The sequence below is a fragment of the Leptonotus elevatus genome, chromosome 16 (genome assembly GCF_054856555.1).
Source record: "Leptonotus elevatus isolate MCC_2025b chromosome 16, RoL_Lele_1.0, whole genome shotgun sequence".
NCBI classification, from domain to species: Eukaryota; Metazoa; Chordata; class Actinopteri; order Syngnathiformes; family Syngnathidae; genus Leptonotus; species Leptonotus elevatus.
The window spans coordinates 16,117,839-16,143,990 of NC_141254.1; the positions used below are offsets into that span (position 1 = coordinate 16,117,839).

Below are 26,152 nucleotides of genomic sequence, written 5' to 3' on the forward strand. Positions count from 1 at the left end.
TAAATAAATAAACTAATAATAATAATAATAATAATAATAATAATAATAATAATAATAATAATAAAGAGCTTTCATCCACCAAAGAACGTAGTGAGCCATTTCGGGGTTGGTTGGTTTTGAGTTCAAAGCTTCAGGTGGAGTCTCGTCTGACCGCCTCGGAAATCTCGTGATACTCTGCGTGATTCGCGTCGCCGCAAGCCGCACCTTTGTATTACCTTACGTCACAGATCACACATTCCTCTCCTCAAGAGTTCGCGTGACATCTCGCTCCTGACTAGTTGCGGCTTGCCTGGAACGACTGTCTAAACAGTTCTTCCTGTCGGTAGACCATTTTCCTCATCAGATACACACATTTAATCCTCGGGGTTGCGCCACAACAACGTGAAATTGCGGTTTGGTTGATGCTAGCATGACACAGCTGGTTGAAACCGTAAGCACAAAGTACAGTCCTCCCAAAACTAGCTGTCGCTCGCTTGTGTGTGTGACAAAGCTTGTTTGGACACTCCTCTTTCCTCCCTTGTCCTCCTCTCCCTGCGGTGATGTCCTTATGGACGCCAAATGGGAGGGGACTAAAGTGTATTGTACTTCACGTACGTGGGGACCGAGTGTAGAAGAAGTCTTGAATGAAACACTGGACCGCGGCGATAACATGACTTTTAGGTGTGAACGCACGGTTAAGTTGAGGTCGTCGTAGATGTTTAGGAGCGGAGTATGCCGAACTGCTGCTGTTTCCTTTTGAGCTGAGAGTGAGTATGAAAGGCGACGGCACTCCTGGGCCTGAGCTCGATGCTTAACTACATCGTTATGTCGCACAACTGGCGATGAAATCTTCACATTTGACTGCTTAGTGCGTATGACCGATTATTCTAGTCATTGTCGACCGATTTTTAAATGCATTGACTTTCTTCGGGAAAGTGGTTCTGTCGAAAATATAGCTGGGTGGAGACGAAGTACAGATTTGGGCATTTTTTAGTTCAGTGGCAACTAGATATAACATTTTTTACCACCAAAGGGAGGATGGGTTTACCCCCTAAACAGTCTGCAAAGAGTGGAGTTGAGTTATGATTAATGGGGGAACTTCCACCAACTCGTTATTCCGCAACCAATGCATTAGGTACACCTGCACAGTGGAATGTTTTTGTTGCAATTCACGGCACTTTAGAAGGACAGAATGATTTTCAAAAATATTCTAACCCCCTCTCAAGATCCGCTTCCTATGTGTGTGTGTTTGTTTGTTTGGTTTTTAAACAAACACAAATAGTAAATTAATCTGTATTGCAATAATCTATTTATACATACATGGTTTGGTCTTAGTTAAGGTATTTTTTTTTTACTAAAATTAAGGCAAATGAACCATGAATTAATATGAAAGAGTTAAATATCTACTTCGGTTAGAGTTGTTAATTTACTCAACACTTTGACTTGCAGTCTTATAAGCGTTCTCTACAACGTCACAAAATGTTACCAGTGTGGCGTAAACATAAATCACTCATAAATAAAATTACAACAATAATGCAAACCAATCTGTAGCTTTATCACTTCAACTTTTCATCAACAATCATATGTAACCATGTGGCTGCACTTTTTAAACACTGCACTTATCTAGACACACTAAATAAATACATAAATAGATAAATACACAAAATACAAGTAAAAACAAATGACAAACTAAAATTAAGCATTTTCCCTTTGCCATTTGAAAATTGCATTTGACTATACTGTGATGATTTGATATTTAGTTAATTATTCAGCACTAAAATACCTTTCAGGAATGGACCTTCGGTGTTGTTTTTGTTATGAACACTTGAGCCTAGTACGCTAGAGTATTTTTAAGTTGGTCACAGTGGTGGTACTGGAAGAGCTGAATATTTTTTCAAGGCGGTACTTGGTGTAAAATGTTTGAGGACCACGGCTTTAGATGACAGGAAGCAAAGTTCCCAAGATGGTTTGAATTATGCCTCTAATAAGTCCAAATAAGTACCTTTATTTATTCATAACCAACCAACCAACTTGATTACCTTGCCAGCAAGATGCATTCTCGCGGTATTTGTGAGTTCACAAACTCCTGAGAATCCATCTTGTACCGCTCCCGCTGATAACGTTTGCAGCCGATGCTGCATTTAATTGTGCGATTCTCGCAGATTTACTCACCGTTTCCCTGTTGAATTTGAACAGCGAGAGGAGTTTCGTGCATTTTGATCTGGTATAGATATCCGTGCACGAGATTTGCATCCGTTGTTTTGATTGGTCAAAACAAAATGTGCAAAGATGCCGCATCGTCCAATCAGCTCGAAGTATTGTACAACAAGCCCCGCCTTTCCTGAACGGGTCCGCCGAGTGAAGTACCAGATTGATAATGTGAAGAACTCCCTCGTTTGACATTTTATTTGGGATGCGCACTGACAAGCGTTGTATTACATATTATGCTGTTATAAAAATAAAAATTCACATGATTGGATATTTTGCACTTTTTACTGAGGGTAACAAAATGGGTAACCAAGTAATATACATATATGTGTGTTTATGTGGAAAGTTAGTATTGTGACCGGTCAGTGTTAGTTTGGTTCATAAAACAAAGTATTTTTACAGGGGCAGAATAACTTCCTCCTAGATCATGGAACATCCCAACATGTGATTGTCAACAAGTTTGGTGATGGTTTGACACATGTCAAAAAATGCATGGAAGCCTCGTTGCTCAGGCCCTAATAGAGTAACTGTTAGTTTTTTTTGTAATGGAATTTTAGTACAGTATTAGTGTTCTCCAGCACAATACTTTGCTTGCGTGAGAATCTTTCAATGTAGATCTATACATGTGCCTGCTTAGTTTTGTACTCTTGGATACAGTTGACATATAGTGTTCTGGCAATAAAAATTTCCATTTGACAGAGTTTAGAAAGCTTTTTTTTTGTCACTGAGGGTGAAATGCCCAAATCTACCATAAATATTTATCCTATTAAATAATGAATGGTATTTAATGCACACTGACTAACGTTCTAGTTGGTAAATTTGTGAGTACAATGAAACAGTGTCGGAAAATCTGTTTTCTTGCTAATCTTTCATGGCCCTCCCCTCCCCCACCTCACTTTCTCTTTTTTTTCCACTCACATTCACATTGGCCCTCCCTTCCCTTTGCTTGTTTCCCAGGAAACATTCAAAGACATCCTCCCACACACACACACACACACACACACACACGTAGGCCTACATAAACTACACAAAAGCGTTCACATTCATTCACTCGTACTCCTCGTTGCATCCTGTCCTTTTGTATACCCCAACACTGATGACCCAAGCACAGATAACTGCTTTTGACTGCAGCGATGATATTGCTGACCTCTGAAAACTAGCTGAACTCCAATGACCTCACGCGTGATCATGTTCTCCTTCAAAATGAGATTTTCTCCACAAAACCACGCTTTGTATAAATGGTGCTTTATTTCCTTAGGTAAAACATTGTCAAGGGAGTACGAGGTGCAGATATGCCTCTTTATCTTATTTTGTCAATCAATGGACATTTCTTTTGGTGACTGTCAGTTAACCTGTCAAACCAGCTCATGTTATCCTTGTTGAAACTGACATGTACAACTTTGAGGCTTTGGCCCGTCAAGCTAGAGATTGATCACGTAAATTCCAAGAAAACTGCCAGAACTCTTGATGCAAAATTGAAATTAAAATCCTCCCTGTGAAAGCTTTTTGCAGTTTTGTCACAAAGGTCTATTGTGCATGTTGACTCTGTAAGATAATTTTTTTTACACTTGTCTAAATTACAGCAGTGCAGCTGGTGCTTGCAACCACAATGGCCGCCACTCCAGAGAATGACGTTGAGCCACCCTCTCAGGCCTCTGCGGCCCAAGTCCTTGATAAAAGACGCTTCTCTCATGACCTTCGTATTCTGGATCAAGACGAGATTGACGGTCTCTTATCCACCAGCGGTAAGAAATACCTGATCAATTTCCGATGGTATCGAGTGTTTATGAAACAAATGAAGTACAATATTGGAAGAAATTGTATTTCTACTTTTTCAAAACAGATGGTCGTCCTTTTCGTGTGATACATCATCTCCCAGAATTAAAGGAAGAGGGCATACCTTTTTTGATACCCGGCGTCCCTATCACATGTAAAGTGGATAATACAGAGAGATACACAACTCGCTCTAAGGTACAGTGAATGTGGTATTTATTGTGATGGTCACTGTGATTATAAAATGATTTACCATATCTCCTAAAAAAAAATAAAAAAAAGTGGCTTTTACAGTACGACATTACTTTAGGGAAATAATTGTAATTTTTATATGTTCTATTTTAAATATTTATTGTTCATATACAGTATATGTTTATATGACGATAATTTAGTTTAATGTTAAATCAACTTTCAACTCCACAGCGAGTTACTTACATGATTTGTTTGACATAATTTTTACACTGGATCCCCCCTTCTTGACGCAAGTCACCCCTTTAATTTGATCAATACCAGAAATTAGAAAAATAGAAAATTGCATTGAATTTCCTGCATTTTTAAGGGGAAATACTTTATTGGGATATATAGTATTTTTCTTAATAATTGTCAGATTTTTTTTTTTTTTTTTGAGTGCTAATACTGGTATCGGTCTGAAGAAAAAGTGGTATTGAACATACCTATTAATTTCTCTAGGTCCATGTAGGCACCCTGTACACAGTGATACTAACTCATGGTCAATTCCACTGGACGGTAAAGAGGAAGTACAAGAACTTCCAGGAGTTGCATCGAGACCTTTACAACCATCGGATGATGATTCATCTTCTGCCTTTGGGAAAGTCAGTGCAACTGATTATGAAAATCAACCTTGACAGAGTTACAGCATAAAGCATAAATGTCTGATTTTTTGTGTGTGTGTGCATACTGTATTCAAATGTCTCTTCCAGATTTGCAAAGGAGAGGCAACAACTGAGGGCTATGTCTGAGGAAATGCCCAGCCTACGAGGGACTCAACGGACCAGAATGACCTCCAGCAAAATGGTATCAGGAAACAGTGTTTTTAGCTTTGTGTTTGTAGATTTGTTCTTTTATCGTGTTGTTGCTTGCTAAATCCTTATTCAGGCTGACAGTTATTTGGCAATTTTATTCTTGTCGGTTACGGAAACATGAAATGGTGCCCTCTCTGATTGTTCACTTTATTTTTCTACTTCTCTGATGCAGAAATACCTTGAAGAGTACCTGAATGGTCTGCTGGAGAACACGTTCTGTAGGAATGACCACAGCATGGTAAAAGCTTTAAAAAAAAAAAAAGGCATGCAGTCTAATCATGTGATGTTGACTAACTCATTGGCATGCTTTCTTCTTCTTTTTTTTGTACCCTCAAGCTGGAGTTCCTCTCAGTCAGTGCGCTCTCCTTCGTCCCAGATCTTGGGCCCAAAGGCTTGTAAGCAGTGCCTTTAGGCGACTGTGGAACTGACTTGGTGCATGTTATTGATTTACTGTGCTGTATGTGCTGCTTACTACAGAGAAGGGTCCATCTTCAAGAGGTCGGGAGGTCACCGCATTCAAGGTTTGAATTGCATCGGCCATCATCAGTTCTGCTACCGCTGGTCACGGCGCTGGCTGGTGGTGAAAGATTCTTTCTTGATGTACATGAACCGAGACAAAGGAAACATCAACTTTGTTTTGCTGTTCGACCCCGAGTTCAAAGTGAATGTGGGCCGTGCTTACACAGACACTAAATATGGAGTATGCATCGAGAACTTCACTCGGTAAATTTGGTGATAGAGTGATCATCCTTTTTTTCTCTGGTAATGTTGTGACACGTGTTTCCCACTTGCTGGTTTCAGGAATCTGGTCATCAAATGCAGTAACTATAGACAAGCACAATGGTGGAGTCATGAAATCAACCGGATAGCTGACACCTGCAATTTCCTCAAAGTTCAACGCTTCGATGGATTCGCTCCTCCACGGGACAACACACTGACTAAATGGTATCTTATGTAATTTGCCCTGAGTGGTTGTCTTTAGGCGGTCATCTGAACAAGAATATCATTTATGGGGAATTGTCTTTGTTGAAGGTATGTCAATGGGAGCGACTACTTTGCCGACCTTGCTGATGCGCTCGAACAAGCAAAAGAGGAAATCTTTATCACAGACTGGTGGTACGTGCTTGGATTTTTTGATGAAGAGAGTTTTGCTTTTTCAGGTGATTATACAGTAGTATTTACAGTATAGTATTTTTTTTATTAATATCAGGCTCAGCCCTGAAGTGTTCCTGAAGAGACCAGCGACTGATAACGTCTGGCGCTTGGACGAAGCACTCAAACGCAAAGCTGTGGGTATTGTTATTTATTTGTTTATTTATATTTTGTCTTTATTTCTCGTACACTTAAATAATTCTGTTTGTTTGTCCTTTTTTGAACACTATAACAACAAATGCTGTGAGGGGAAGTCAACCTGAATTTTTTATTTTTTTTTACCATAATATGTTCTATGTGCCCCCATTAGTCTAACCACGATTATTATTTCATTTTTGGAATATAAATTAAGCAGCAGGGGGCGGCCATTTTGCCACTTGCTGTCGACTGAAAATTACATCATAGTTGCTCAGGGCTCAGGTAACGACCAATCATGGCTCACCTGTGTTCTGAGTTTGGTCATGTGATGTTTGCAAGCTGAGCCGTGATTGGTTGTTTCCTTAACCTTGAAAAACTATGATGTAATTTTCATTTGACAGCAAGTAGCAAAATGGCCACCCTCTGAGATGGATAAAAACGGGTGGATTTTGCTGCTTAATTCATGTTCAACAAACGCAATATTAATCACAATGTCACGTTAAGACTAGTGGTGCTGCATAGAACATATTATTGTAAATACATTATTTGGGTTGACTTCCACCTTAATGCTCTAACAGTAAAATGTGACAAATTTCAGCATAAATGAGTAAACAAAATTCATCATCAGCTGCTAATATTTGCATGATATCTACTGTAGTCTTCAGTTAATTTCTGTCTGGGTTTTTTGTTTTGCTACATTTATAGTAGAGTTCATTTATATCCCCGCTGCAGGAACAAGGGGTCAAAGTGTGTGTTATGCTTTACAAAGAGGTGGAACTCGCACTTGGCATCAATAGCGAGCACAGTAAGAGGACTCTCATGGATATGCACCCAAACATCAAGGTCTGTTATCTCTTGACACAATATTATACATAAGAGATGAAAGCTAGTTCTTAAAGATTTTTTTTTTCCTTCAACAGGTAATGAGACATCCTGACCACGTGTCATCTGTGGTGTTACTTTGGGCTCACCATGAAAAGATGGTGGCAATTGACCAGACTGTAGCCTTTGTCGGAGGACTCGACCTGGCATTTGGGAGGTGGGACGACAGCCAGTACCGGCTGGTTGACCTTGACTCGACAGACACCGCTGAAAAGGTGATAGAGACGGAGCCCCAAGGAGAGACAGATGTAAGAATGTGTCAAGCCATCTTTTGACCATGATACTTGCGGTATGTCACACTTCTGACCATGTTCACCAGGAGAATGGTACGGCAGGTCCAAAACCATCTGATAATCAAACACCTGTGGACCTGACAGGCAATACCAAACTGTGGCTCGGCAAAGACTACAGCAACTTCATCAGGAAAGATTGGGTCCAGCTGGACAGACCATTTGAAGGTATGACTCCAAACTGAACGTGGCTCTTTGCAGCTAAAACTATCGCTGTTTTTATATTTTCAGATAACATCGACCGTACTCGAGTTCCTCGCATGCCGTGGCGCGATCTTTCGGCAGCGCTTCATGGTAGAGCAGCCCGGGATGTGGCTCGCCATTTCATCCAGCGTTGGAACTTCGCCAAGGTCAAATTAAGGAAAAGTTACCAAAGCCCGTATCCCACGTCAGGGTTCGTTCAAGCTTGCAACGTTTCCGAAATGTTCCTAAACGTTCTCTAAACAGTTTTAATGTTTTTTTCTTGTCACTTGGTCAACATTTCCTTGCGACAAGAAAAAACATTAGGACTGCTTAGAGAACCATTAAGACTGTTTAGAGAACATTTAGGAAACACTGTGACCTTGAACGAAACCTGACGTCATTAGCGTTGCAAATTTTCACCCCCTCAGTGGGAGTGTTTTCAAGATGGTGACTGTGATTCACAATTATAACATTAAAGCATGGTACATCATTTGCATAATTGTTTGTTTTATTATGCAGTACACACAAACAACTTTAGGATGTTGATTTTAAGAGGAAGGTCAAAATGACCTCGTTTTTTTGTTTTGTCTTTGCAGATCTTTAAAAACAAGTACAAGGACAATTTTTACCCCTACCTTCTCCCCAAATATCATTGTTCTGCTGACACACCGACTTTCACTGTGCCTGGGTCCAAGAAGGCCAAAGTGCAGGTATAGTATTCGATTTGCTCATTTTATGCTGTAATTATATAGCATACAGACAACACAGTAATGCAAAAGCGAATACAGAGCTGCCTCTATTATAAAGAGGTTTTCCTTTTGTCCCTCTTTTACACGTAACTTTCCATCACTGCCGGGTTCAGTTGTTTTTGCATTGTGGTTTTTAAGCCCTCACAAATCCATACTTTATCCTTTGCTTACGTTCTCTTCGGCCCATGTGGGGAAGCTTGTTCCCACACTGTGTTAGTGCTTTTACACCAGAGTTTTTATATGCATATGGGGTGCATTTTACTTGTAGTAATTAGCAACACAATCGAGATCCTGACGTTGACGTCACACGTCCCAAAATGGCGGAACCATCTCGGCAGCATAGAAAACGCGTCTACCACTTTGAGTAAACGGCAAACGCCACACTTTAACAATGATCGACAGCTGTTGTGGACCAGCTGCCATAACGAGAAGAGGCAAAAAAAAAGATTGAGCATGTTCCAGGCTACCAAAATCGAAACCAATGCGTAGCCAATGTTGCACTTTGTTCATGGTGGCTAAATCGGCAGATGCTAACTGTTACCACACACAAAATGTGGGGGAAATAATTTGTTTCGTTCATTTGTGCTGCTAAGGTTTAATAGATATTACACAGTTGAATTTAATAACTGACCAACATCATAAAGAATACTTTTTACGGTATAAATGACGGCGGCCGCGACCTATTTAGCAGCTGCTAAGTTGCTAACGTACATAAATAACACCGCCAAGACTTGCGTGGAACTTTCAACTTTGATGGCATAAAGAGGAAATAAATCTGGATTGTACAAACTTTTAAAGCCTTTGTATGATCAGATTTGAAAGCACTCGTCGGCAAGTAATTCCATGTTAGCAGCGTCACCAAGTTGAGGAAAAAAAGCTCTCCTGACACTTCATCGGCAATCTAACATGTCCACCTCGCACATTGTATATCAGGTTTTTCTTTTTCCATCAAAGTGACTATCAATACTCTTGGGCGGAAAGTTGACGGATAAACGCTAGTTTTCGCCCTCCATGCCATTGTAGCCCATTAACGTTGCCCCAATAGTTTCCTGCCTTAGGGGGGCGTGTTTAGAGAAATTCACGTGACGTCAGGATCTCTATTGGATCTCTTACATGAAATGTTTATTATTATTATTATTTTATGACTATTACATATCATTTTCCCAGGTGTTGCGTTCTGCAGATCGTTGGTCTACTGGTACTTGTGAGAACTCGATCCTCAATGCCTACATCCACACCATTGAGAACAGCCAGCACTACATTTACATCGAGGTAACAAAGGAATGTCTTGTAATCAGTGACTGAACACGTTGGAATGTGCGCCAGGTGTCATGAACGATTTGTTAACTTGTAGTCATGCGCTGTACTAAAAAAAACATACACAGCAGCATGCGTTTCAGTATTCCTGTGACCGGTATGTAAAGGTAAGATGGCCTTAGAAAGTTGAAGTGTTTTGTGCTGGCTCACAACGCCACTTTGTTACTATACTCATTCATTTCATGTTAGTGACAAACTGTGTTCGTCTAATCTTGACACGTCCTGAGTATGAATGCAACCCCACCTGCCAGCAAGCAACCCAGTATCTGTTTTAGTCTTCGCCTCACACTGAGCCACCATCTGCTTTCCGCTGCCATTAGAACCAGTTCTTCATCAGCTGCGCCGATGGCAAGACAGTCTACAATGGAATTGGTGATGCCATTGTGAACCGAATCCTTCGTGCTTACAGGTCTGCCTGCTGTTACACCTGTATTTTGATGCAAAACAAAGCATATGTGAGAGTGCATGTGAAAGGGGGGGGGGGGGAGCCAACCTGAAACATTTCTTGACAATAATATGTTATGTGTGACATCACTAATCTAAACATGACATTCTGATGAATATTACATTTGTGGAAAATGAGTTATGCAGCAAAATCCAACCGTTTTTATCTATGTCAGGGGGCGGCCATTTTGCCACTTGCTGTCGACTGAAGATGACATCAATGTTGCTCAGGCAACGACCAGTCACAGCTCACCTGTTTTCTGAAGCTCAGCTGTGATTGGTTGTTACCTGAGACCTGAGCAACTGTGGTGTCATTTTCAGTGGCAAAATGGCCGACTTCTGATATTGATAAAAACTGCTGGATTTTGCTGCTTAACTTGTATTCCACAAACACAATATTAACCAGAATACCGTATTTAGACAAGTGGGGCTGCATAGAACATATTATTGTCAACAACAACAAAACAGTTGACTTCCCCCTTTAAAGAATATGTTGTCAATATTTTGTAAAACTAATAAAATAGAGCAAACATGTATACATGCAATTTTAATCTAGTAAAAAATGTGGCGGCATGGCTCAGTGGTAGAGTGGTTGTCTCCCAACTAGGGAGGTTGTGGGTTCGATCCTCAGCCCTTGTGACCATGTCGAAGTGTCCTTGAGCAAGACACTAAACCCTAATTTGCTCCCAGTGGACCTGGCAGTGCCCTGCACGGCAGCATCCGACCACTGGTGTGTGAATGGATGAATGTGAGGCTTTCTAAAGCACTTTGGCTACCTTATGGAGTAGAAAAAAACGCTATTGAAAAAGTAGTCAATTTACCATTAATAAAAGATAATAGGAGCAACTATTTATTTGTTATGCATACAGAGAGCAGAAGAAATATAGAGTGTTTGTGGTGATCCCACTTTTACCTGGATTTGAGGGAGACATCAGTACCGGAGGTGGAAATGCGATCCAAGCCATTCTTCACTTCACTTACAGGTTAAAACCTTTTTATTTGTTATTTATCTCATATTCAACTCTCAGCTCGCTCACGGACAGATTTGCTTGATTCTTAATTTTCACAGGACTATATGCCGGGGGGAACAGTCCATCCTGTCAAGACTTGGTGAAAGTGAGTGTTCATCGTCTGCTCATGCGCCAATTTTCTTAAACCCATCTCATATCATTAAACTGCACCTGTCCGCTTGTAACCTCTTTCTCTTTCTTTCCTTTGTGTTGCCCTGCTAAACAAAGGCACTGATCTTAGGAATCTACCCAGTCTATCTCCATTTTCATTCTTCACCTGCTTGACATTCATTCTAAATACAGTATGTATTCAAGTGAGAATTTGTTTGGACGTTATATCAAATAGTCAACGTGATTCTGTTGTGCTTCCCAGTGGAGGACAGGTGGACCGAGTACATCACAGTTTGTGGCCTGAGAACAAAGGCGGAGCTCTCCCAGTCGCTTGTCACAGAGCTCATCTATGTCCACAGCAAGGCCCTCATCGCAGATGACCGCTGCTATATAATTGGTCAGTCAGAGCTTCATTTTCACCTTGACCTTTTACATGTAAATATCTTAATTGGATCACTAGAAATTGCATATGGATGCCGATATATATACTTTCATACTTTAAAAAGGAGAATACTGACTTCTCAGTAATTGCTTTGACCCCAGGATCAGCCAACATCAATGATCGCAGCATGCTGGGGAGCCGAGACAGTGAGCTGGCAGTGTTTGTGGAAGATGAAGAGAGGATCCCGTCCATCATGGGAGGGGAAGAGTACGAAGCAGGACCTCTTACGTTGGCTCTGCGCAAAGAGTGCTTCGGGTCAGGACACAATAGAATGCTATTGTTTGATCTTAAAACAAATGACAATTTCCACTTTAGAAGTAACACTTGATGACAAAAATTACATTTAGTTCTTATTTCACTGACCTGTTTTTGTTTTCCATTCAGTGTGCTTCTGGGAGCTGCTTCGGACCCCAGCATCAATATTGATGATCCAATCAGTGATGAGCTGTTCTTCTTGGTGTGGAATTCTGTTGCCAAACTGAATGCCACAATTTACGACAAGGTATCAATGAAACCGCAGATGTTTTATGATGAAAACTGTCTAGTGGATCTACCAAACTGGTGCAGGACATTAATTGATCAATACAGTAGCATCAAATATCAAATGTGGCGCTCTGTTTTTTTAATAAAATGGCTAACTTGGCAGCAGTGTTTTTTTTTCAGCTCTAATGTATTTAAAAGTACATTTTTAAAACTAATTTTTATTTTTCAAATATTTTGTATTGAATCATTTCATATTTTAAAAAACAAGTTTTATAACAGTATATACACACACACATATATATATATATATTGGTTAATGACAATTTTCTTCACATTATGGAACGCAAATTCAATTATGATACTGTTGGAATCATTTGAAAAATATTGCCATAAAGTTGCATTGGAGTCATTCTGGCAGTTAAGAATAATATGAATTTAATAATAATAGCAATGTATCATTTAATTGTTTCTCACTTCTTCTGGGGTTCAGGTCTTTTGCTGCCTACCCTGCAATTCTGTCCACAACATGCAAGAGCTGAAGGAGTACACCGGCAATGCACGCCTGTGCGACACAGACCCCGAAAAGGCCAGGGAGGAACTCAAGGCAATCCAAGGACTGCTGGTTCACTTCCCTTTGAAGTTTTTGTGTGAAGAGAACCTGCTGCCTCCGCTGGGCACCAGAGAGGGCATTGCCCCTGTCGGTCTATGGACATAACTGCAGCACAGGCCATTCAGATGACAAGGTATAACCATTGAGGGCTCAGTTACAGCTAACATTCAATACAATTTGACTCACAATAAATGTCGGCAGCTGTGGGCAATTCAGTGGTGAGGAAAATCCAACTTTTCTTTGTGCGTATTGACCGCTGAAATCTGGATTTTATGACACAATGTGAGACGATTTGATTGACATTAACTGGCCAGTTTCTTTAGCATCTGTTTTACTATGTCCACAATTCATCTCACATGATTTGGCTACACAAGTGTACTGTACATGTATTGGAGCATGTTTTTTAGATGGGTGGGTCTTCCCTGTTTTTTTCCTCTGTGTGTCTCCCTCTCCCTCTGAAGTTTCACCCCTCCCTGCAGTGCCAGCAAATCTGTCAGAAAATGTGTGGTTGTTATGGTGATGGATACAAAGAAATGGCAGGCTATTAGTTGAGAAATAGACTGGGTGATAACAAGTGGGAATAAGATGTGTCCATTTATGCAAGTGCAATTTATTTCATAATATTTTGATTAAGATGTTTGCAGATTTACTGTTACCTGGCCACTAACTAAATTGTTGAATTCATCTTGGACATCCCATCATCCACTCCACTTTGAGTAAACGATGAAGCCTAGATGTTTGAATTATTTAATCAGTAGAATCAAATTTGAACTCCGCAATTCTGTACCTTTTACATACTGTATTCATTTGATGTAGGAATACATTTGTTTGTATATACAGTATTTACATTACATTCATCATTACTGCTGAGTCATCTTTGTAGTTTCAATAGTGCTGTCACATAACCACAAAACTGTTGCAATAGGCATTTAGTATGTCACATTTTAATTAATTATATCTTGTCCGCTGTATAATAATGGTTGACCCCGCTTTTAAAAATATACACTGATTTACATATTTTGTACTGTGTTGCATTGTTAATAATGTCTACCCAGATGTGTTTGCATTTGAGCCTCATGCTTGGCTACTTCTCTCTGTAACCATCAAGTAGTTGAAGTGGCCTGTTATCATCATTTTCTCATTTAAGTGTCTGCAAAAAGATGGCTAGGTATATTTTTATTCAACTAAATACTAAATCGATGCTCTCAAATCTCCAACAGTGAGCAATATTGGACAGACTGCATTATGAAGTTCCTGAATCATTACCACCGTAAACACAAGTCAACACCTGCGAGTGTTGTTCCTTGTGAAGCACCTCAGAAGTGCCCGTCTTTGATGGATACAATGTGTTTGGTTACATCTTCCTCATAAATGGCTGTGATATACTGACAAGTGACCTTATAAAATGTTTTTATGATGATTATTTCATTGCACTAACCACAATTTTTCACTACCAGATTTCACAAATGTATTACTGCAGTGCATTTCTTATATTCTTTATGTATTGTACTATAAATGTCAAAGTTTAGGTCATTCCTTCTTAATGAATTGTGTCACTAATGCTCAGGGTTTGAGATGTTACTGTTTTACCTAATAAACCTGCATTGTAATTGTCTGTAAAAATTTGTTGGAAGGGGACAAATGTTTCACAAAGCACCAAAAAACACCCCTGAGTTTTGCCATGCTGTAGTGTTTTTTTTTTGTGTGTGTGAACAACCTGATTTTTCCATTGAACTCTTAGAGAACAGCTGTGGAAGTGACTCATGCATTATTTACAAACGCAAACATAAAATATAGGCCTTCTTTAATTTCGAGAAACCAGGGGACTGAGCAAAAATTAATAAATAAAAAGACTGAAATAATGAACTATGTTTTCTAATCCAGCGATCCCTAACAACTGTTGATATTAAGTGCATTGTAATTTTTGGTAGTTAGTCAGGTGTCCCATATGAAATTATGCAAATTGTTTAATGTTGTTCAGCCAGTGACATTGTGATAGGCATGTTAATACTTTTCTACTACATCCGCTTATCATGGTTTCAGTACTTATTGTGACTTGTGTGCGTCTGTGTGTGTGCGCTGATATTTTTTATAATGTAAAATATGCCTTGACTCAATAAAGTTGGAAACACTGTGATTAATTTAAAATTAAGGTTGAGAAACACCTAAAATGCACCCAACCTGTAAAAACATGACAAGGCATTGCATCATTTAAAATTAAGGTTGAGAAACACCTCAAATGCATCCAACCTGTAAAAACATGACAATGCATTGCATCATGATGACGTGACGTCACATGCACATGTGATAAAAGTCCAGCATGATAATGGCGCTCATTTGTCCCTGATTTCTTGCCGTAGCCACCCACAGAGACGCAAACACTTCAGGAGTTTAGTGCGCAGCCAATCGTCGACACAACCCCGCAAATGCTCAGACTGTACGGAACGAGGCTGGGAGTGGGAGGGAGCGTTTGGAAGCAAAACATGGCGAAATAACAAGTTTGCCCGTCAGACGCTGTTTTGAGGCTGGGCGCTATATACCGCAGTGTTGGATTTACAGCGACACAGTGCTCCAATCTGGATGGTGGATACGAACGCGACGCGCAACTTTAAAGAGTCGAGGGCCCGGTTTCGATTAAGTGTTGCGGGGGCTGCTCCAGAACACACCGCCCGCCTGCCTGTGTGTGTTTTTTTCCGGAAAGGTTGGCATCGCTGGGCGCGACTGTCAACGCAGAAAATGGAAGACGGAAAGTTTATTCTAGAAAAGACTGTTTAGCCTGCTGTCTTAGCCGCGTTAGCTAAAGCTGCTTTGATCGCGCCCACCTGTCTCATCGGACCGTCAAATTTTGGGTTATTTAGGAAGTTTAACAAACAGACGCATTGAAAGACACTTGCAGCAACACACTCGGGTATATTTACTTAAGGATAATGGTGCCAGTTTGATAGGCGGTTCTGCTGCGGTGCTGAAGAACCCGGGCGCCATCGCATCATTGCGTTCGCTTAAAAAAAAAAAAACCGCTGCGTATTTTGGCTTTCCCATTTTTACTCAATCAACAATACATTGGTGTAATTTTTCCTCCCTGCGGGAATGCTTGCCATGATAACGCAGCCGGAATGTTATTCGGAAACGAAGACGTCTTGCTAAAATGATCGCAGCAAGGTGTTCAACAGTGGAGGTGCACGTCTGCTGGGAAAAGCTGACCGTTGTTCGTTGTTGTTCTATGGCCGACTTGCAGTAAAAGTTTGTTTAAATAAATGTTGAATATTAAGGTGGCCGTGGTCTAGCTCGACGTGAACTATTATTTTATTCGACAAGAGGACATTAGGCGGTGTCGACAAGAGTTGCCGCGAGCTAGCCAGCGCATGCTCGAAACTGCGATGTGTTCGCTAATCTGAGTGCCGTAACATTTTATTTAATTTTTTTTAGCAAACCGAACTGCCTATTGCGGCCATTTAAGATCACCAAAGGTGCCCTCAAAGTGCTCTTTGTGGAAATTGTTTTTTGGCTAACTTGTTCAGCTAACGTTGCAAGTTTGGCCAGCCATGTCTGAAAACGCCCCCACGCGAAGCCTGGATGACATCGACCTGGCAGCTCTGAGGGTGAGTACGCAAGTACTGTGAGCGCTTGAAGAATCCCCTTGCATGCACTTTATCCATTGCTGAGGTCGATCGATGCAGAGCACAACGTTCAGTGTGAAAACAACTAGGTTTATGGCACAAGCGACCATTTCACGCCCACGCAACAAAGTGGAAGCTAAGAATGAATGTGGCCTGTTTTTAGTTGTAATAGGCCACTGCAGCCTTGCAGATTGTTCAGACAAGGCACGCCACCAAAGTATATTGTATAATAATGAATGATGATATACAGCTTAATTGTACCTTTTGCCATCAAGTGGATGACTATTTTGTAACATTATTGGTAGCAAATACAAAAATATGATTATTTCCTGTGGCACACTTTGACCACACTGGTTTAAGAATCACTGGTTACTATACTATCATCACCTTCCATCATTCCAACACTGACATTGTTGTGTGCCTACTATTTGGTTATAAAGGCATTAAAAAAAAAAATCTACTGTAAACCTCAACGTTACACGTTTGGTCTGTAGACAAGTGTTTCCCAACAGTTATTGATTATTGGCACTACATACGTTGCATTGGAAAGAAAAAGTCTCACGGCCCACTAGCAAACAAAAGTGTCAAAAATAGTAACTGAAGTTTTGTCACAATTTACTTAGGTTTCCCTTCACACACCCAATAGTTTCTTGGGATTGGGAATCACAAAGCTGTTTTCATCGCCTTACATTCTGTATTATTGTAATATTGTTTATTACATGAAGTAATTAAGAGAATCACGGTCTTGGCGCTGTTGTTATGAACACGTTAGCACGCCCACTCCTCGTGAAGACACAATACAATGCTGTAGCTGTCCAATAACCAACTTTTGAGTTGTGGCGTGCTCCATAATTTTAAAACAACAAAAAAAACATCATAAACACAATAAACCTAAGATTTACAGATGCCTTGTTTTCTCTTGTGATGATGTGTGTACTGTGAAACAATAGCGCATCAAAGGTCATAGGTCAGGCAATTGCGGCTATCAAGTGTCGCCACCTTTTTCTCCCTGATGCGAAAACAGAGGCGTCTTGTTGACGTTTGGCGCTTTAGTTGTTCAAGTGGATGATGCACGCTATTGTGGCACAGCTTCTATCTGTGCGCAGACTTTTTGGAAAAATCAACAACTTACTGTTCATTGATTGATTTTTATGGGCTCCAATTGTTAGTCCTCTATTAGAAACCAGAATGACACTCAGTACAGTGAATACCTTTTTGTGAGGACCAAAAACAATAATTTGGGAGAGAGAAAAAAAGTTTCAGGTGAAACTTTTCTTCAAATTACAAAGAAGATGCCTAATATAAGACTTAAAAATATATATTTAGAGGTAAATCATCCCTTAATTGTCCTTATGCCTGCTAGTTTTTCTCCCAGAAAGCTATAGTTTACCCATGCTGTCCGACAGAGAAGCATGCATTAACACACACAGCCTGCTGACACAACGCTGTTATTAAAAAAAAAAAAATCAAAATAAATGCTATTTTAACTGCACCATCGCTTAGCCATTTCTCAATTGATTATAGTAGCTGCTGCTCACATTTGCACGCCAATGATGGCAATTACTGAGGGCTTACTCGGCATTGAATTAGGTTGCTGTGATGTAATTCTCAAATGGGCATATTTTGCATTGTATCTGGGGATTTGTGTAATGTGCTTTACTGTAATATAATAACCAGCACAATAGTCACGTGACACCTGAGTTGATTTCTTGCTTTAGTATTCAAATGATCAGCTGCAGTGTGTTGTCCTGTTTTCTGGGAGATTTCAATCTAAAGCACAACAGCCAAGTTGTGATGTAGTAATCAGTTTTTATAGTCCTCATTTATTCATTTTACTTTGGTATTTCAAATTAGCAACAGGGTAATATGTAATATGTAAGTGAGATACATCAATGTTAGCAGCTCCTGAATTCACATCTATCGTGGGAATTGGGTACAGGTACTCGCAGCAGACATTTTTTATTTATTTCATTTTTTGAGGTCTTTTTCATGTGGTATGTATGGTGGAAACCATTTGATGTACTCAGTTTGGCGCAAGATAACGGCGCTTGTCCTAATCAAAGCGTTAGTCAATTAAATCAGTTTTCCTCAGTTCTGTACTGGTCGGCGGTGGCTGTCTCAAATGGAGATGCTGCTTCTATATTACTGTTAGTGTGAAACTGCAATTTTGTGATTTGGGTCAGGCACAACATTTTTCGTGAAGCACGCTAACATAATGAGCAAGAGTGACTACTAAATTTATAAAGTATTTCTGGTGCTCTTTTCACTTGTTGTATCTAACAATGTGCATGTTATACTTATTAATATGTGAAATATCTACTCAAGTGTTTATATTACTTTTACTTAATGTGATGGGGGGGATTTTTTTTTTAAACATTTATTATTTATTTGATAGTGGGTTAACTGTATGCTGCAAAAAGAATTGCAGGAATATGGTAAAAAAAAAAAGGTCTTAGTGTCTTTTTGAGACGTACTGTGAACAATGGGCTGACATTTATTTAAAAAAATAAATAGCCGAGCTATTGTATTGAATTTGCACATCAATATGACAGCGTGTTGAACAAAGCGATTAGCGATGCGGTTTTTCATGGCTCGAGCAAGAGGACTTGTAAGTCGCACCTGCAGAAAGCCATTGGATTTAACGCTTCCTTGCGTTTAGCATTTTTGCAGTCATTGCCCGCAATTTGTTTGGCAGTTGTCTGCCGCTTCCGGCGCTGCTCCTTGAGCAGAACTGTACCCCTCCTCTTCTCTCACTCCATTCCTCTCTCATCCCACTCTCTTGTGCTGGACGTGGGTGACTGGCGCCTCTGCCTTTGGCCACCCACTCGATCATTACATTATTTTCCTCTATTTCTCATATATGTCTCTCTCTTGTACCTACTATGGTTCTTCTTCTTTAAGTCTGCATTGTACCTACATGGATTCATCATTCAGGAATGTTAGTTTGAGTTATATCCTGCTATTTATCAAAGTGTGTGTGTACTATTTTTCCCATGAATGTTCCCTGTCCCAAAGGAATTTCTCCTTGCGTTGTTGGAGGCAGAAACCCCGTTATTGGAAACAGATGAAAGCAGAGGACGGGTCTTGCTTTACATTCGAAAACCTAAGCAGCAGTCTCACCACCCACACATCTTAACGCCATATTGAAATAGCATGAAAGTGGATGTGCCTGTCATTTTTCCTCCATCTCCCTTGGGAGGGAGTTGCGCATTTAATTCCGCGCAACACACTCATTAGAAGCGCTTAAATTGGTGGTCAGCAAAACTTTCAATGTCCAAATCAAGAAAATGGCCGGGGGCCGTCTCCATATTGTTCTCATCCATATTGATGTTGTCAATATTTAGTATGTGCTGTCACTGCTGTCTTCTATTAAAAGCTTGTGTGAGGCTGTATATAGTTTGTCAGTTGGGTGACAAAGAAATTGAGATCAGATGATTTGTATATAAAATAAACGCGCTGTGAATTTCAATACCCGTACAGGTGTTGTAACAGGACAATGTGTAAAATTTGGTGCCATCAAGAGGTGAACTAATCATTCATTTTAAAAACCCCATTATTAATTTCAATTATTTGCAACAACAAAAAAGAGACTGACATTTTTGCCGCCAAAATGCTACGAATGCCCAATGGAAAAGGACTTTGCGAACATAATTAGCCTCTGGTGGTGTTTGCCGCTAGTGTCGGACCCAGTGATCAACGGCCACATACCTTCCACAGGTGGTCGTCGCTGAGTTCCGTGATTTGGGCTCCCACCGCTTGTGTCTCTCTGCTTTGCCCTAATTAGCTTTTGCTAGCGTCTTCTGGTAGCCACTCTTGTTAGCCGCTCCAGCTAGTTAGTGCTCGCTCGTTATATAAAATACATTTTATATATATATATATATATATATATATATATATATATATATATATATCAGATTATTTGAAAAAGGAAAATAGTAGACTTAAATATACAAACAAGGATCTCCTTGTTCGGCCATTTTAACCATAACCTCCCCGAATTGTGACAACATTCTAAATGACTCGCTCACAAACTTGCCCACTCATTTTGAGAGATAGATAACAAAAGATGTTCTGGTTATTTAATTTCACACTCGATGGTTAGGCAAGCACTCTAGAGACTCAACTATTTGTATACAAGCAATTATAAATCTTGTTTCCCATAATATGCCCCGTTTAATAAAAAAGGCACATCAAAACAAAATGCAAAGTGTCATGATCCGTGTTGTTTCGATTTGTTTCTGTTTTTGTTTCATATTATGTCTCGTATTTTTGTGGTTCATCTCTTGTCCTGTTGGCGAACTCTATTGTTTGCATTTGTGGTTGTCTACCAATCAGCTCCCTCAGCCACTTGTCCAGGTGTTTGGCATTGTCTCATGAGTTTGCTTGTATTTAGCTCCTTGCTTCTGTTCGGCCTTTGTTGGATACATGGTTCGTGTCTGTTAGTGATTCCTTGGTTTCATCATGTCCGCCAAGTAAGTGTAGAGTTTGTTAGCATCTTGGATATTCCAAAGTGACTTGTTTTCTTTTTATGTTTTGTGATCGCACACACCTTGCTTTGCCTGCTTCTCTGCACTTGGGTCCACAATCGCACATGTCACATAATACAAAGTAAACTGTAAAGCAGTTTTTAATTTTGTGACTGGAATTGTTCAGTGGTGTTTGTGTGTGTGTGTGTGTGTGTGTGTGTGTGTGTGTGTGTGTGTGTGTGTGTGTGTGTGTGTGTGTGTGTGTGTGTGTGTGTGTGTGTGTGTGTGTGTGTGTGTGTGTGTGTGTGTGTGTGTGTGTGTGTGTGTGTGTGTGTGTGTGTGTGTGTGTGTGTGTGTGTGTGTGTGTGTGTGTGTGTGCGTGTGCGTGTGCTCCTTCTCACATCGGCTAGGCCGTATTTCAGCAGGTGTAGTTGATTTAGGATCCCATTATTTCATTTCAACAATTTATCCAATCAGTGAAAACCGTATGCGATGATATATTATGAGGATGCCAATTTTAATCCAGTTATTTCTTTTGGGCACGTTCTGTGCTAAGAACTTTGTGTGCACTCCCAGATACAGAATGTCTGTCTGTGTCTTGAGGTTTATGAACGCTCTGTGACCTCAATGAATGTGTATGTGCATTCCACAGGATCCTGCAGGAATCTTCGAGCTGGTTGAGGTGGTCGGAAATGGCACATATGGGCAGGTTTACAAGGTGAGATGTGATGTAGAAAAACTGTTATAGAGGTCACGAGTACAATAGCCCAAGTTAAACTATATCAATTAGCAAGACTGTTTTGCTCTGTGTAGGAAAAAAAAAAGTATTTGATACATGGTGAAGGCTTTAGAAATCAATTCACCATTTTGGCTCCTACCATGCATTAGTGTTCGAGTTGAAGTTTCTTATATTTTCCGTCTGTAAAATGTAAGCCCTCAGTTTGAAATATAAAATTGGCTTTAGCAGTAAGCTACGACACTGTTGCTGATAAAGCAGAATGACTTCCACAGTGATTATTTACACTTAAATTAACTGTGTCTGGAACAAATGCAATGTTTGAAGTTGAGCATCATGTCACCATGCCGTTCAAATCAGGGCCGCCATGTGAAAACGGGACAGCTCGCGGCCATCAAGGTGATGGATGTTACAGAAGAGGAAGAGGAGGAGATCAAAGCTGAAATCAACATGCTGAAAAAATACAGCCACCATCGCAACATAGCCACTTATTACGGTGCCTTCGTCAAGAAGAGCCCACCAGGACACGATGACCAGCTTTGGGTCTGTTGCTGATTATTCCCACAGCATTGTTATGGTTGCGTGCTAAATAAGCTTTGTATTTCTTTACAGTTGGTGATGGAGTTCTGCGGGGCTGGCTCAGTGACTGATTTGGTGAAAAACACAAAGGGCAGCTCTCTGAAGGAGGATTGGATAGCGTACATCTGCAGAGAAATCCTACGGGTGAGAAATGACAATCACACCAGTCAAGCCACTTCAAACAGGCGGTTACACTGCGCAGTGATTTGGCTGGTTTAGCTCTCGGAGTGGGAGTTAGATTGACAAGCAGGGAAACGTTTACATGCACACATATACAGGGCTTAACAAACGTACGTCACTATTTGTCTTAGAGATCATCCAGCAGGAAGTGTTATTGATTTATTTATTCATTTATTTTAGACTTTTATTTTTAGTGAGCTTTTGATTAAAAAAAATAAATAATAATAATTATATTGAGGATTAGGGGTTTGGTGGATTATTTATTTATTTATTTATTTTACCAATTATAGTCAGAATTAAAATAGTACACTTGAAAATTATGGATAAAAATAATTGTTAGGTTTAGAAATTAATTTAACTTCTATATTCTAGTGTTGTGACAGTTGCAGGAAATAATGTGGTCAGATAAGATTTTCAATGTTGTAAATGAAAATAAACCGCTTGGCGTATACAAAATTTCATTTAAAAAAATAAAAAGTAGAATTTGAAGTGTATAAATAATTAATATAACCAACTCTGGTCCTTGAGGGCACCCATCCAGCAAGTTTTTGATGTATCTCTCTTCCAACACACCAGATTCATACTATCAGATTTGATCGTTTGAATCGGGGGTGCGTTGGAGGAGGGAAACATCCAAAACGTGCATGATAGGTGGTGTCCTCGAGGACCAGTGTTAGTGACTCCTGGTATAAATGTATCACAAGAGATGGTAATAGTTTGTCTTGTTTCTCTTTGTGTTCAGGGTCTTTCCCACCTTCACACCCACAAAGTCATCCATAGAGACATAAAGGGCCAGAATGTTCTGCTCACAGAGAACGCAGAAGTCAAACTTGGTATGCTTGAAAGTGATTGGCCATTGTATAAAGTTTTTGCATTTTGCTGGTGTTAGGTGGAAACCTTGCGTCTCCAAAACTGTCACTTTTCAGGATGCCTCAGTGGCGGGGGGGGGGTGGGGGGGGCGACCAAATTTGGACGTTTGAGGCTTTGGCCTGATGGATGACAGCAATGTTGTAGAAGTCAAATGTAATTAATAATAATGATCAAGAATGTTTTACTGAGAATCTTATTGACTGTTTAATAAAATGAACAAAAACAGCATTGCTTAATAATTTGTAGCGCAACTCAATGTCTCACCTCCTGTGTGCAGTTGATTTTGGAGTCAGTGCTCAGTTAGACAGGACGGTGGGGCGCAGAAACACCTTCATTGGTACGCCTTACTGGATGGCGCCGGAAGTCATTGCCTGCGACGAGAACCCCGACTCGACCTACGACTACAGGGTAACAGCGCCTCTGAATTGTGTGCGCTTTTATGAGGATTTGAAAGCCAGAGACTGAAGTGTCGTCCTCTTCCCTCCCGCCCCCAGAGTGACATCTGGTCCTTGGGGATCACCGCCATTGAAATGGCCGAAGGAGCGCCGCGTAAGTCAAGTCATTCATTAATTGGGTTGAATACACACTTTTACCTATGCGGTTGAGTCAACGGCGAGCTCACAGTCTCGAAGCTCCCTGGGAATGAGTCGATGCAGTTTTATTGTCTTCGGATGGACAGCTTGACTCATTGCAATCAAGCGAGTGTAGTCGTGAGCTGGCACGCCGCCTGTGGAGGCTGATTGCACCGATAGCTCCGGTCTGCTTTGCAGGGAGAGCTTGCTTGTGCAATTAATCACAGATCTGGTTCAAATTGTTCATGGCCAACCGTGTTCACAGCAAGACTGAATGACCTTACGTAATCTTATTTTGAGGACGTCATACTTAATCGCTAAGTAAGCTATAATGCTTGAGCACAATTTTACAAGCTGTTTATTTCTGAAATGTTTGATCGCCTTACCACTACTTTCAGTTAAGTTTCAACAGATCCAACCAACACTGTTAAACACAAGAATATTGGATTGTTTGTTCAATGTTTATTTGGTAGTCATGAAGAGTAAAATGTTATTATATTGTGTTGTCATGAGTCAGTATTTTTCTTTTTTGAACTACAGTGTTGATTTGGACACTAGAATAGCAAGAGATCACTTTTTTTTCCAGAAGTTGTTATTTATTGGTATTGAAACTGGAACTGCGTTGATAATTTATCGATTTAGCATGGCTTGAATTGGTTCCCCACAGTGCAGCTTTCAGGAGCGCAATGAAGGGCTAAAAGAGGTCAACTTTGCTCATGAAGGCATGTGTCTTGAAATCATTCGTAATTGTCCTTAGTTTTCCTTTTGTCATTGTCTTTTGCCATCATATGGCAAGCCGATTTTCAATAGGCAGCCTCACAATAGTGTGTATGTACTGTACTGTTCTGTGAAACATAAAAGCTAACCAGTCAGGTTTAGCAACCTACCTACGCTGGGAACAAAATGACTCATGGTCCTTGCTTTTACATTCAGTATAACAATAAGCCTGAGGCATCGGGGAAGATTGGATAACACCAGCTGTGCCCATGTTTGAGAATCTTTGCATTCATTGATTGCTGCTTTTATTTTCAAGCAACTGCGTGCTGGAAAATATGACAGTCTAGTTTGTCTTGTCTTATCTTTCCATGTTAATTGATGATTGTTTTGGGGTTATGCAATAGCACATCCTACCATGTTGTATTTCTTTTTGTAGCACTGTGTGACATGCATCCAATGAGAGCCCTTTTCCTGATTCCCAGGAATCCTCCTCCTAAACTAAAATCAAAAAAGTGGTGAGTTAAATGCTCTTGTTTTCATAAGAATATGCATTTTTTTTACCAGACACCAGAAAAAACGAGGGAAAAAAGTTGTGCTGGCATTCAGTATGAGGAGACATTGTTTTCATAGTATGTTACGTAACAATTTGTCAAGCTTCATGGTAGTAAAATGGTAGGTATGCAATTGTAAATACCTCATTGCTTCTACACAGTAGTGGTATGTTTCAGCACCACCAAAAACAATTGTCCGCTTTTGACTTCACAACCACTTGTACCAACATATTATGCAACTAATTCTTGACACCGACATGGTAAATTGACCTGCATTTATTTTTTTTTAAATCTTGTTTTGATTTCAAGCTCTTCGAAGTAAGAAAATAACCAGATTTTCTATGCTGCATGCTTGGTAAATTAGTGGATCAATGGATCCCAACCTCCTAGCACTAACAAACTTACTCGCAGGTCCAAGAAATTTATCGACTTTATCGAGGCCTGCCTTGTGAAGACTTATCCCAGCAGACCATCCACGGAGCAGCTGCTCAAGCATTCCTTCATCAGGGACCAGCCTACTGAGCGCCAGGTCCGCATTCAGCTCAAAGACCACATTGACCGGACGCGCAAAAAACGGGGCGAGAAAGGTCAGTCGACGAAATGGGGAAGAACTGGCAATCGCTGAGTTGACGTGTCCGTTACATAGATGATCTTGCGTCTTTGACCCTTATTCTGATTTTCATCACAGAGGAGACGGAATATGAGTACAGTGGTAGTGATGAAGATGATGAAAACAGAAGCGATGACAGAGAGTCAAGGTATTTATTTATTTTTTTTTTACAACTCTGCTTCCTGTGTGATTTTTTTTGTTTGCTTGTTTATTTTTTGTCGGCATTTAACAAAACATTACATTTTCAAAAAGTTATTGCTGAATTGCACTTTTAGTTAATTTTGCGACAGTGTTGTACTGTCAAAAACTTAGTGTGCAAATGGAGACCGCCGAAACTGACTGCACTAAGGGAAAACTCGGGCATATGTTCTCTGCTATGTGGAACAAATGAATATTGCTGGAGTTTGTTTGGGGACCTGGGAAACAAAAATCTGTTATTT

General features: G+C 40.2%; 2 protein-coding genes across 8 annotated transcripts in view; both read left to right on the top strand.

Moving 5' to 3' along the window:
• Positions 1-241: 241 nt before the first annotated feature.
• Positions 242-14,494, top strand: pld2 (phospholipase D2). 3 transcript variants are annotated; one of them, XM_086098262.1, is made up of 24 exons: positions 244-746; positions 3,771-3,932; positions 4,031-4,158; positions 4,651-4,793; positions 4,902-4,995; positions 5,176-5,241; positions 5,340-5,398; positions 5,481-5,726; positions 5,805-5,948; positions 6,036-6,119; positions 6,214-6,292; positions 7,026-7,136; positions 7,214-7,390; positions 7,495-7,633; positions 7,697-7,815; positions 8,245-8,358; positions 9,565-9,669; positions 10,035-10,123; positions 11,028-11,141; positions 11,228-11,274; positions 11,542-11,676; positions 11,823-11,976; positions 12,106-12,223; positions 12,695-14,494. In XM_086098262.1, exons 2-24 carry the CDS (start codon positions 3,797-3,799, stop codon positions 12,917-12,919), a joined length of 2,826 nt encoding a protein of 941 aa, XP_085954388.1. In that variant the 5' UTR covers positions 244-746; positions 3,771-3,796; the 3' UTR covers positions 12,920-14,494. The 3 variants fall into 3 exon arrangements, 2 of the variants coding, with proteins under 2 accessions (XP_085954388.1, XP_085954387.1); XM_086098261.1 differs by having other exon boundaries at positions 245-746; positions 7,214-7,423; XR_015097381.1 differs by lacking the exons at positions 12,106-12,223; positions 12,695-14,494 and adding an exon at positions 11,397-11,470 and having other exon boundaries at positions 242-746; positions 7,214-7,423; positions 11,823-11,968.
• A 669-nt stretch (positions 14,495-15,163) lies between these two features.
• The window catches only part of mink1 (misshapen-like kinase 1), a 28,315-nt gene continuing 17,326 nt past the window's right edge, over positions 15,164-26,152 (top strand). For 4 of the 5 annotated variants that reach the window (XM_086097873.1, XM_086097877.1, XM_086097875.1 and 1 more), the window contains exons 1-10: positions 15,164-16,413; positions 21,550-21,615; positions 21,994-22,176; positions 22,246-22,356; positions 23,135-23,225; positions 23,540-23,670; positions 23,757-23,811; positions 24,988-25,066; positions 25,514-25,689; positions 25,791-25,860. In XM_086097873.1, coding sequence (XP_085953999.1) covers positions 16,357-16,413; positions 21,550-21,615; positions 21,994-22,176; positions 22,246-22,356; positions 23,135-23,225; positions 23,540-23,670; positions 23,757-23,811; positions 24,988-25,066; positions 25,514-25,689; positions 25,791-25,860 — 1,019 coding nt within the window. In that variant the 5' untranslated portion in view covers positions 15,164-16,356. The remainder of the gene's footprint in view (positions 16,414-21,549; positions 21,616-21,993; positions 22,177-22,245; positions 22,357-23,134; positions 23,226-23,539; positions 23,671-23,756; positions 23,812-24,987; positions 25,067-25,513; positions 25,690-25,790; positions 25,861-26,152) is intronic. The other variant, XM_086097874.1, reaches the window with a different exon arrangement.

Excerpts from the sequence above, each read along its gene's own strand:
- pld2 (XM_086098261.1), top strand. The coding sequence starts at position 3,797 with ATGGCCGCCACTCCAGAGAATGACGTTGAGCCACCCTCTCAGGCCTCT. Across the intron at positions 3,933-4,030 it reads CGGTCTCTTATCCACCAGCG|ATGGTCGTCCTTTTCGTGTG; the intron begins GTAAGAAATACC and ends TTTTCAAAACAG. Across the intron at positions 11,977-12,105 it reads CTGCGCAAAGAGTGCTTCGG|TGTGCTTCTGGGAGCTGCTT; the intron begins GTCAGGACACAA and ends TTTTCCATTCAG.